This window comes from Aulostomus chinensis, chromosome 4, assembly GCF_037954235.1.
Source record: "Aulostomus chinensis isolate RoL2024-O1b breed Wild chromosome 4, RoL_Achi_v1.0, whole genome shotgun sequence".
In the NCBI taxonomy this organism is placed as follows: Eukaryota; Metazoa; Chordata; class Actinopteri; order Syngnathiformes; family Aulostomidae; genus Aulostomus; species Aulostomus chinensis.
This window is the reverse complement of record NC_141323.1, coordinates 6,525,001-6,537,543: the sequence shown is the minus strand read 5'-3', so window position 1 is coordinate 6,537,543 and position 12,543 is coordinate 6,525,001. Positions and strand designations below refer to the sequence as shown.

At 49.7% G+C, this 12,543-nt stretch overlaps 2 protein-coding genes across 2 annotated transcripts in view; both read left to right on the top strand.

The window, feature by feature from the left end:
• Window positions 1-3,328: 3,328 nt before the first annotated feature.
• tmbim4 (transmembrane BAX inhibitor motif containing 4) lies at window positions 3,329-8,715 on the top strand. Its single transcript, XM_086201288.1, has 7 exons — window positions 3,329-3,569; window positions 3,889-3,997; window positions 4,101-4,206; window positions 4,866-4,899; window positions 4,976-5,093; window positions 5,169-5,214; window positions 6,979-8,715. Exons 1-7 carry the CDS (start codon window positions 3,479-3,481, stop codon window positions 7,183-7,185), a joined length of 711 nt encoding a protein of 236 aa, XP_086057414.1. The 5' UTR covers window positions 3,329-3,478; the 3' UTR covers window positions 7,186-8,715.
• A 1,081-nt stretch (window positions 8,716-9,796) lies between these two features.
• The window catches only part of lemd3 (LEM domain containing 3), a 19,966-nt gene continuing 17,219 nt past the window's right edge, over window positions 9,797-12,543 (top strand). Inside the window, exon 1 of the mRNA XM_086201287.1 lies at window positions 9,797-11,267. Coding sequence (XP_086057413.1) covers window positions 9,932-11,267 — 1,336 coding nt within the window. The 5' untranslated portion in view covers window positions 9,797-9,931. The remainder of the gene's footprint in view (window positions 11,268-12,543) is intronic.

The following is a 12,543-nucleotide window of genomic DNA, read 5'->3' as shown; positions in this document are numbered from 1 at the left end:
GGTGAAGTGTTAAGGGCTTCAGATCTCTGATGCCCTCCTGCTGCAGGCCCGCTGGTCGCCCTGAGGCCGCCTCACACAGCAGAATTACACCACAGCTCTAAAACTGTGTAACAGAGATGAACAAGTATCTGAAGTTACCATGGTGATGCCCCCCCACGTCACTCTTCGAAGGCTCACTGGGAGCTGCTGGTTCATTAGTTGCACAAATATCAGCTGTATTTTTATTTGTCTCGTGTGTCTTTGTTCATCCAATCATCAAACTGCTTTGTCTGTCTTTTTGTAAACTTTACTGATTTTGTAATTCTTTATTTTATTGTTATTTTACTTTAATTGTGCCAAGTTCTAAAGATTCCATCTTTACACTGAGAGGATTAAAGCAGCTCCATGGAGGACTTTCTATTCTCTGTGTTTGTCTGCAGCTTATTAAGTCTAATTAATGAAACAAAGTTCCAGGACAACTAAAACCCCGTCTGTGTCGTTCTAAATCCAGACAGACGTTCTCACCTCTGAGTTCTGACATGTTTCCAAGCAGGTTCTCTCTGAGGCAGAACCTTCCTCCAGCGGAGGGAAGTTCATGTCCGCTCGGACTCGCAGTAGAAACTACAATTTCTTTGCTCCCTACTTGAAGTTGAAATAAAGAAGGAAGCGATTGATGTCTCAGTCACAGGTTTTAATGAAGGCTGAGAAGTCACGAGAGAAACACCTGATGAACACGGACATGAGCTGACAGTCAGTTGGTGAATACGGGTGGATTACAGGTGAATAAAGTGGATTACAGGTGAATACAGGTGGATTACAGGTGAATACGGGTGGATTACAGGTGAATAAAGGTGAATTACAGGTGAATAAAGTGGATTATGGGTGAATACGGGTGAATACAGGTGAATAAAGTGGATTACAGGTGAATAAAGTGGATTACAGGTGAATAAAGTGGATTACAGGTGAATACAGGTGGATTACAGGTGAATACGGGTGGATTACAGGTGAATACGGGTTATTAAGGGTGAATACGGGTGATTTCAGGTGAATAAAGTGGATTAAAGGTGAATACAGGTGGTTTACAGGTGAATACAGGTGAATAAAGGGGATTACAGGTGAATACGGGTGGATTACAGGTGATACAGGTGAATGCAGGTGGATTACAGGTGAATACAGGTGAATAAAGTGGATTACAGTTGAATACAGGTGAATAAAGTGGATTACAGGTGAATACAGGTGGATTACAGGTGAATAAAGTGGATTACAGGTGAATAAAGTGGATTACAGGTGAATACAGGTGAATAAAGTGGATTAAAGGTGAATACAGGTGGATTACAGGTGAATAAAGTGGATTAAAGGTGAATACAGGTGAATAAAGTGGATTAAAGGTGAATACAGGTGGATTACAGGTGAATAAAGGTGGATTACAGGTGAATAAAGTGGATTAAAGATGAATGCAGGTGGATTACAGGTGAATAAAGGTGAACACAGGTGGATTTCAGGTGAATAAAGTGGATTAAAGGTGAATACAGGTGAATAAAGTGGATTAAAGGTGAATACAGGTGGATTACAGGTGAATAAAGGTGGATTACAGGTGAATAAAGTGGATTAAAGATTAATGCAGGTGGATTACAGGTGAATAAAGGTGAACACAGGTGGATTTCAGGTGAATAAAGTGGATTAAAGGTGAATACAGGTGAATAAAGTGGATTAAAGGTGAATACAGGTGGATTACAGGTGAATACAGGTGGATTACAGGTGAATAAAGTGGATTAAAGATGAATGCAGGTGGATTACAGGTGAATAAAGGTGAACACAGGTGGATTTCAGGTGAATAAAGTGGATTAAAGGTGAATACAGGTGAATAAAGTGGATTAAAGGTGAATACAGGTGGTTTACATGTGAATAAAGGTGAAAACAGGTGGATTTCAGGTGAATAAAGTGGATTACAGGTGAATACAGGTGAATAAAGTGGATTAAAGGTGAATACAGGTGGATTACAGGTGAATAAAGGTGAATTTACAGGTGAATAAAGTGGATTAAAGATTAATGCAGGTGGATTACAGGTGAATAAAGGTGAACACAGGTGGATTTCAGGTGAATACAGGTGGATTACAGGTGAATACGGGTTATTACGGGTGAATACACGTGATTACAGATGAATACGGGTGAATACGGTTGATTACAGGTGAATACGGGTGAATACGGTTGATTACAGGTGAATACGGGTGTTTACAGGTGAATACGGGTGAATACGGTTGATTACAGGTGAATACGGGTGTTTACAGGTGAATACGGGTGATGACGGGTGATTGCAGGTGAATACGGGTGATTACGGGTGATTACGGGTGATTGCAGGTGAAATCAATGGATTACGGGTGAATACGGGTGATTACAGGTGAATACCAGTGATTACGGGTGATTACAGGTGAATATGGGTGATAACAGGTTAATAAAGTGGATTACAGGCGAATACAGGTGGATTACGGGTAAATACAGGTCAATGCAGGTGGATTACAGGTGAATAAAGTGGATTACAGGTGAATACGGGTGAATACGGTTGATTACAGGTGATTACAGGTGAATACGGGTTATTACGGGTGAATCGGAGTGATTACAGGTGAATACGGGTGATTAAGGGTGATTACAGGTGAATACGGGTGATTAAGGGTGATTACAGGTGAATACAGGTGATTAAGGGTGATTGCAGGTGAATACGGGTGATTGCAGGTGAAATCGATGGATTACGGGTGAATACGAGTGATTACGGGTGAATATGGGTGATAACAGGTGAATAAAGTGGATTACAGGCGAATACAGGTGGATTACGGGTGAATACGGGTGATTACAGATGGTTTCAGGTGAATACAGGTGAACAGGGGTGAAATGAGGGAAAGAGCCTCAACAGACCTCAGGGTGATCTCTGGAACCTGGCCTGGATTTAAAAACAAAACTAACCTAAACAAAACTGACTAAACTATCCACCGGTTTTGAATGTAGCATGTGACGTAATGACCGAGCAGCTTCAGCAGAGTCACAGGTCTGGCGCCGGTCAAACCGGTTTCATTCCATACTACAGGTAAATGAGCCGCTTGTTGTTTACAGGAAACGAATCCCTGTTTCAGAAGACGGTCACATGACAGAGATGTGGTCACTTCAAGACAAATACCTCGGCAATGACGTCACAGAGACACAGCCTTCTTAGTACCTGTCCGTGCAGCCTGGTCGCAAGTTTCATTCATGTCACTCAACAACAACATTTAGTTTTCAATTCCATACATTTGAAGGCTGTGACAGCAATGATAACAACTTGGTTGTTTACGTCGTTTTGTCCGTTGTTCATCAGAAGAATCAATAAAGCTTGAAAGGAAAAAAGAAACAGTTTGGCTCGCTACGTCATGACGCAGCAGCACGCAGCGCTTGCTCGAGCTTCTCTTCCGTGTTCTCCCGGGTGTGAGGCAGCAAGAGCAGTTCGCTCACAGAACGACAGAGCAGCAGGATGAGCAGCGACGGCTACCCCAGGTCCTCCGTGGAGGACGACTTCAACTACGGCACCAATGTCGCCACGGCCAGCGTCCAGATTCGGATGGGTGAGTCAGCAGCGGCGGCGGCGCCCGCCCCTAGCACGGAGACTGTTAGCTTGAAATGTAATAATTCCCGTAGGAACGGAAACGATAGTCATTCATCTACCGTTGTTATCGCTGCTAAACACCAACAGACATTTACTACAAGGGTTTCCACAAACGCCTCCGTGGTGATGTTGTCATGTGACACGTCGCTGTGTCACGTAACTGCGTTGACTAGCTAGCACAAACACAACCAGGCTCAGCCGCCGTGTCCCGGCTGGCCGGCCCGGGTCCGGGAACACGGTCCGCCGCTGTAACAGCCGCTGTGTCTCCTGGTCCCCAGACTTCCTGCGGAAAGTCTACTCCCTCCTGAGCCTGCAGATCATCCTGACCACAGCCACGTCCGCCCTCTTCATGTTCTCCCAAACCATCAAGGAGTTCGTCCATGACAGGTAACACCAGACTGAGCAATGAAAACACGCCTCCTCCTGGTTGTGAGGAGCTCCCCTCTCCAGGAGGCTGATGCTGATGGTGTCAATCTGGTTTCCTCCTCAGTCCTGCTGTGGTTCTGGTCTCAGCTCTGGGCTCCCTGGTCCTGCTGCTGGCCCTGGCCGTGTACAGACACCAGCACCCCGTCAACCTCTACCTGCTGCTCGTATTTGTAAGCTTTTTAAAATTGTTGTCTGGTCCTCTGTTGGAGCCGCCGGGCTCCTCAGACACAGCTTTTTAAACCAGTGTTCAGGTGTGACACCACAACACATCTCCCATCATCGTCCTCACGTCGTGTCACGGGGGGGTCTGACTGTGGTTTGCCAGCCTTGAAATTTTTTGGGGGGAAAAATAAATAAAGCCAGAAAATCCATGTAAGTTTGAGTCTGCATGGTTCAGTTAAGATACTCCTCATTTGTATTGAATCAAATTTCCATTTATTTTCTGTAAATGTACTCTGGTAAACTTGGTAAATCGTCTCATCACAAACAGATGGGAGTAGAGAAAAGGGAAACTGGGTCAGTGTGAATGTGGTGCCAGTGAGGCTCTGTGGGTGCTTCCTTCAGAACCAGCTGTGTCCATCGCCACTGTCCTCCTGGTACGTCACACTAAACAGGACCTTGTTGCCTGATACCACAAAGTTTGCCAGGAAACTATTTGATTCTGGGTCCTGCAAAGTCTTTGAGGCAACAGAGGCCGATGCATTTGAAACCAAAGGCGCCGCTACGGCGGCTGATGTATGACGTCACAGGACAGAGTCCTGGTGCCTGACCCGAGTGCCAGCTGAGGTGCTTGCTGGGTAGTGTGCTGACAGCTGTGTTGTGTTTGCAGACCCTCCTGGAGGCCGTCTCTGTGGCCACGGCTGGTAAGTGATGCTTTGACAGAATGGGCCAGGTTCTGGTCTCTGAGGCTACGGGCTGACGGACTTGTTCCCCCTCCAGTGACCTTCTATGAATACTCCACCGTGCTGCAAGCCCTGATCCTGACCTGCGCCGTCTTTGCTGGCCTGACCGTCTACACATTCCAGTCCAAGAGAGACTTCAGCAAACTGGGAGCTGGGTGAGTGCATCGTGCTATTGCGTGTATCCACTAGGGGGAGCCACAGACCTGATCTGACCCGTTCTGTCCCTCCAGCCTCTTCGCCTGCCTGTGGATCCTCCTGATAGCGAGCTTCATGAGGGTGAGTTGAAGTGCCTGATGTGTGTTCATGAGACAGGGATCACCACAGATTCAGACATGGTACCAGTATCAGTCACTGGGAGAATGTTCTCTGGGCTCTCGCTGCTCCGGAGAGTCCCGGACCATGTACCTGACCTCACCTGGTCGTTGCCGAGCTGGTCTGGATTTGTTCTGGTTTGAACCTGACCTCCAGAACCCCTCAGGGCTTGAAGACGTTAACTGGTAGAACTCCCCTGTAATCTAGCAGGAATTTTCTCTTGAACTGATTTGAAGAGTCTGTGTTAGTTTACTTTAATTCACCAGAGTAACTCCAGCTAGAAGAAGTGAAACTAACAAATGAACACTAAGGAAAGGGTTGGAGAGGGAGAGCACAGAGGTGAAGAAGTAAGCAAAGTCGCCAATGGAGCGTATGATCAAGAGAGAGAGAGAAGCAGACAGACAGAGCCAGAGGAGAGCTGCAGTCACCTTGCAGCTCAGTCCCTCCTCTTTCGGCGGTTGGACTGGAGTGTTTGTGTCTTTCGGGATTCTGAGTGTGTTTGTGTGTCGTGTGGATGATCCTGCCGCTGTCAGACCCAGCTGGTGAAGAGCAGGACGGACTACAACGACCGCTCCGCTGTCTTCTTCACCTCCACCAACCTGTCGAGTTTCTGTTCAGTCAAACTAAATGTTTGCAGTCAAGAAGTTGATTTGAAGGCAAAACAGATGGCACCAGTCGCTGGTGATCAGTCTCTCCTCTCGGGACTCAGCCGAGGGCCACGGCCGCTCTGATGGACAGCGTGTGTCACCTTCTGTCTGAAACAGACCTGAGTCACCATCACCTATCAGCAGGGCGGTGCTGGTGTTAGTTCTGCCGCCCCACAGTACAAAGGGTTCTGAGGATATTCTCTCATCTTAAATACCCGCCCTGTAACGGCGGTGTGGCCGGCGTAGCTGCTCCAATGGCCTGTTGGCCAAACTCAGAGTATTTCTGGCTTTACATTAAAATAGATGAGACGTGCATCTACCGGCCAATTTCAAGCCAACGGAGACGTCTTCTTTCAGTTCAAGCCCCGCCCACAGACCAGGTAAACGGCAGGTGAACGTCAGGATTCAGACAGTATTTATAAAGACAAATTTGTGAGTTTATTTTTAATGCAGATCAGTTTGAGTGAAAGTTTGTTTAGTTCAATTAAGAAAAGGCCAGGGTTCACTTTAAGATCAACAGATGGAGCGGGCAGGTGCAGCAGCTCCACCAACACGAGAAAACCACAACCGCACACCAGCAGAGTCAAAGGCAGAGTGAGGGAGTGAGCAGGGGAACCTGAAGTCAACAACAGTCAACAACATCTGCTCAAGTTGGAACATGTTTCACACACACACACACACACACACACACACACACACACACACACACACACACACACACGCGAGCCTGTTATTTGTGATGGAAGTTGTTGAAATGGTCAGCAAGGAAAGATCAAATCATTCTAAGAGCAACTAGTGAGTTGAAGGTCTCCTCCATGGTTCTGCTGTTTAGCGATGAACCAGAATAAACGTGCAGACCGTTACTCCCACGCAGCAGCAGCGAGGCTCCACATGACGTGGAATGGACCAGGCCAGGGTGGACCAGGCCAGACCAGGCCAGTCAAGTTCTTCCGCACCGACAGAAGGGAACGTGTCTGTGAGGGCGCCGCCTCACTGAAGGACACTTGCGTCTGTCCAGCATGTCCTTGTTTGTAGGGGACTTTCCCTCAGCCCACTCCCTCTGACCCGGTTCTCTTTGCAGTTCTTCTTCAACAGTGACAGCACAGAGCTGGTCCTGTCTGGGTTCGGGGCTCTGGTCTTCTGTGGCTTCATCATCTATGACACCCACCTGCTGATGAAGCAGCTCTCCCCCGAGGAGCACATCCTGGCCTCCATCAACCTCTACCTGGACATCGTCAACCTCTTCCTTCACATCCTGCGCGTCCTGGACTCCATGAAGAAGCACTGAGAGCTGCAGCGCCACCTGCTGTCAGACGGTCATCACGACGTGTTGTGCTCCTTGTGGTGGTGTGAGTGGATCAGAAGGAGATGCAGATCTCTGTTACGGGCAGCTGCCCTGTTGGCTTCTGCTCGTCCCACGTAGCTTCCTAGTGGATCGTGACTTTGGTATTCATTTGATTCCCATCAGTGAGGATTTAGGGACCAACTCAGAACCTGACAGGTCCACGTCCTGGTTGCACCCCACCTGACCTCACCCAGCCCTCACCCTGCCCTCACCCAGCCCTCACCCAGCCCTCACCCTGCCCTCACCCAGCCCTCACCCAGCCCTCACCCTGCCCTCACCCAGCCCTCACCCAGCCCTCACCCTGCCCTCACCCTGCCCTCACCCAGCCCTCACCCTGCCCTCACCCAGCCCTCACCCAGCCCTCACCCTGCCCTCACCCAGCCCTCACCCTGCCCTCACCCTGCCCTCACCCTGCCCTCACCCTGCCCTCACCCTGCCCTCACCCTGCCCTCACCCTGCCGCTTACATATTTTAACACACATCTGCCTTTCAGCTGCTTGATTCTGTGTTATTTTTTGTGTTTGTTATAAACACAAGCCGTTTTTCATTTGTTTCTTTGAAGAACGACCTGGAAGTTCTTGTGTGGGTGCAGGTTGTTTACACACTCGAACAGCTCTTGAGAAGTTCCAAGGACTACGCTTCCCTGCAGCTCGGCTCTGATACACGTCTGCTGATAACGATCCTGGTCATCGCCAGAGGAATTAGGTCGCGGCTGACATCATGAGACCGTAGTCCACGACTCTCACGAACTTCTCATTAAAAGAGCAAATAAAAATCAGATACTTTCAAACTAAATGTGATCCTCGGCAAAGTCAGAAGTTTCGTTTTACTTCAGCGGAATGCAGAAGCCTCAAGTTACGTGACATCACTCTTCTGACATTTTAATCACGTATTTAATGTTTTTGAATTTAACAAAATTTTCCTGGAAATTTCCTGGCAGTTTCTTCATTTGCTTGCCAAAGCAAACAAATTTGTACATTAATCTCCTTTAAAGAGGAATCACATCCAGGCTTTTTTAGGGATTCATTAGTTTGAGTGTTAGATCGGTGTCGGCGGATCAGCAAACCAAATGGTGCTCGATCCGAAGGTTCTGACGGAATCACTTGGGGGGGGCGGGGTCACAGAAGCATTAACAGGAAGTTGGGATGAGGGTTTGTGAAATGAGGCAGGAGTGCAGAGCAAATCTAGAGAGCGCTGGTCGTATTTTCGCCATCAGGCCGGCTGTCGTCCCACTGATTGGTTCTCCTTCTCCGGTGATACTTGTTGTGGAACGTTTCCTTTGGTCATCAGTAGTTCATATGTCATGTTCTACGGGTTCTTGTGGTTCCTAAGGTGCAGGTGCATGCTCAAGTTTCTCATCTGTGATTGAACACTATTGGTGTGTTGATGTCATTTGCACGGTTTGGGGGGAATAAAACTCAAGCATCTTTATGAAGACGTGTGGACGTTTTATTAAGCTGCTGCTTCAAACTCTCCTGTTTGGCGTCCATTTTTATTTTAACTCAAGTGGGATTAAGGGTTTCAAACTGTGCTGTCATTTGGAAATAAAGTCCAGTTTTGTAAGTGAGAAGCTGTTTGGGTGATGGAGGAGGTTCCAACTGTGAAGCGATGCCTCGTCACTCAACTCTACCTGTGGGTTTGCTAGAACCGGGTTCTTGCCACGCGCAGGCCACTTCCTGTGGCTTCAGCAGGTTTCGCGACCTGGTGCCAGGTCCAGTCCACCTCAGGACCGCCTCTTCTCTATGAAGCACTTCTTCCTCGTCTTTCTTCAAAGGTTCATTTGTAACTGATGAGTGTGTCTGCGTCTCACTGTGAAGGCTGTAACAGTTCACACAATAAATACACAAAGTACAAGAGTATGAAGAAGTTTCAAGAAAAAGGATAGAAACACCCGGGAATCCTCCACCGCCATGACGCAGCATCAACGCGGCTCCAACACAAGACACTCTCTCATTGTCAGGGTGAGTGAAACTAGAACTGGAGGCACCTGAGTTTTAGTTTCCTCACTGATTCCTTTTCTCTCCCCTGACATGAGAGAGTTTGTTGGTTGATAAAGTTAATACATCTCTGCCTCCAAGGTAGAAGAGCAACTCCAGTGCCAGAGGTTTCCTTCAACAGTGGACAGGATGAAGGTGGAACACCTGAGCAGATACAGGTGTTCTCTGCGGGTTGGGCCTTGTTTCTGTCTGGAGGACCGCTGTATAAGGCCGTACCCTGTGACGTCTTGGTTTTAGAGATTAACCAGGACGAAGTGAGAACTGGGAGATCGAAGCGTGAGGTAAAAGTAAGAAACCTGGATGTTTGTGTCATCACGTGATACGCAGCTCCAACAAGCCCAGTTCGTTTTCAATGAATCGCCATCAGTCGTTGAATCCCGGCCTCTGAAATCTTGCATTCCATGTTTTTGGTGTCTGATCACGTGACTCGTGTTCCTGGACCTCCTGAAAACAGGTCTTTACTCACCACGGAGAGAATCCACTCCTTCACCCACGAGCTGTGGAAGCTGCAGATAAATAATTCACCACTGCGACGCTCGAACGCTTAACTTCGGGACTTCCGGCGTCCGCGGCTTCTCTTCGCTGGCTGGGCGGAGCGGCAGGTAATCACACAGCCCAGCCAGTTGGTTACAGCCTGTCACTCTGCCTACGTCATTTCCGCTGCATAACCCTCTGCGAGAGTTTTGTCCAAGATGGCGTCAACGCAGTTAACGGACGAGGAGCTTTTCTCCGAACTGAAGCGACTCGGTTTCACTCCGGGCCCCGTAACCGAGAGCACTCGGCCGGTGTACCTGAAGAAACTGAAGAAGCTTCGCGAGGAGCAGCAGCAGTGGAGCAGCCGGGCGGGAAAGACCCGCAGCAGCGGGGCCATCCACAGCAGCGCTAGCGGCGGCAACACGGCGGGATCCAGGCCAGCCAGCCATGACGTCACGCACCTGAGCTCTAGCAGGAGACCGGGCCGGAAGTCCTCCGTCCTCGGCTTCAGCTCCGACGAATCTGACGCTGAAACTCCTCAGAAAAGAAAAGGCCTGAACCACAGCGGCGGGTCGGACCGGAGTCAAGGGCTGAAACACCAGCCGAAGATCAGGCCCTTCCCGAGCCCGTGTGTGGCCGTCAACAGCCAGCATGGCGCGGGCAGCACCCTGAATAGCAGCAGCCCCGCTCCCGGTCCGGGCGGACACAGACGTGTCTCGCTGGGCTGGCGACTCCGTGCCAGATCCAGCCTCGAGGCGGAAGGGAAGGATTATGACGAATCGGGGGACGAGGACGAGTACGAGGGGGGGAGAGAGAAGTCCTCGCGGTCTCTAAACGGCAGCAGGGCGGCTCACTTGAACACTAGCAAGCCGGCCGGGAGCTATTCAGACTCGGACGAGGAGGAGGCTGGGGGCCCCGGCGCCGGAGAGCGACCGCGGGACAGACTGGAGCCCAGGCGGAGCCTCCCGAAAGCGGTGTTCTCCCCCCACGGAGTCGCCCGAGGGTCTCAGACGGGAGGGGCAGCCGGAGTGGCTGACCCACCCGGGGGTCTGAACATGGTGGGTACCCGGAGGGAGGAGGACGAGGAGGGAGAGCTCAGGAGGAGAGACTCGGGCCTGCCGGGAGGTTCGCTTAGCTACAACTTTCCGAGAAAGTCGATCTACGTGTCCCTCGCCGAGAACCACGGAGACAGAAACAACCATGTCGACGGCGAGGACGTAACACCCCGCGGCGGCAGCACCAGCAGGTTCAGCATCGGGCTGAGACCGCGGTTCTCCAGCTACAGCAGCCTGTCCCAGAGCTACAGGGGCAACCACTCCAACCACACCAGCCCCAACCACTCCTACAGCCAGGCGCTGCTGAAGCAGAAGCTGTCGGCCCCGGAGGACGAGCTGCTCCAGCAGTTCAAGAGGGACGAGGTGGCTTCTTCGGGCAGCTTCAGCGCTCACTACCTGTCCATGTTCCTGCTCACGGCGGCCTGCCTCTTCTTCCTGCTACTGGGCCTCATGTACCTGAGGATGAGGGGCTCCGGGTCCTCGGAGGTGGACGCAGTCAGTGAGTATCAGACCAGATTTATATTCCAGGTTTCAGCGCTGTTCACACCCGAGGTGGTAAATGTGTCTGGTGGGATTTTAAAAGGGCGAACCTCTGCTCCCACGCTGTTGTGATCGTGTGTGTTTGGTTTCTGCTCGCTTTAAAACGAGAGAGAGCATCAGGTGGCCAGAGCAGAGGCTGTCCAGGTGACGGTGCAGGGGCAGAAGGTTCCTGGAGATGTGGAGGTGTTTTCTGCTCAAATGCAACACTAAAACATGAGCAGGATGTCAAAAGAACACCTTGTTACCTCTATGCATATTTAACACGTTACACCAACAGAAGATATCACCAGCGAACACTCGGCCGGATGAGATCAGTGCAGGGAGAACAGAGAGGAGGTGCAGTGTGTCTGTGAGAGGGGAACGCAGAGTCATCTAGAAAAAAAAGTTGAACCAGCCTCAACTTTTGCTGCAAAGCAACGTGACATCATTCTGCGAGGCTCTGCGGTGGCTACTGAAGTGCAGGCGCACACTGGAAACAGAAGTTCTGTACCTCTGATCACCGCATCCAAGCTCATGGAGGCGAGAGCAGTTGTTGGGGGATCGCTGCTCAGGGACGCGACACCCTGGGCCGTGTTTTCACTTCTGCCAAGCCTCCACACTCAGGGACCTGCTGCCTCCCCTGGACCGCTCGGGTCATGTCTCATGTCCAGCTAATATCTGATGCTTTGCCTTTGCAGCTCTTCTGTGAGTACAGGTGTGAGTTTATTACAGAATATTTCCATTCACGTTCCTGTTTACGTGATGCACAAATTGAATTCGGACCAAAAACTGAAGACATCTGTCCGCACTGCGCCCCTGCATTCTGTCAGTTCAGTCAGTTTCCGTTCAGTTTTTTTATTGTGCTGAATGTGTGTGGGTTTTTTATTGTATGACGAATGTAAGCAGTAGCGTATCAGCAAACAAACGTTGACTGGATTGTTAACACGTTTAATAAAGAAAAGTAAAAGAAAAAACGGAACAGAACGTTGAGACATTGATGTTGATTCATAGAAGCACATTTCCAGTCGGGAGTCGTCTCACACTACAGACACAAAATGTCTCCCGCTGCCTTTTCATTTTCTGTCCACTTCTGCCATTTGCAAACAAATCTTCCCTCAAACCAAACGCGTAAGTCAATCTTTCCATTGCCCATAATTTCTGTTTGACTTCAAATCATTGGTTCTGCTTCAGAGGTCCGGATTTTTACCAACTTGTTGCTGGGGCTGCTGTCTGTCCGCTGTAAGAGGTTTCTTAAA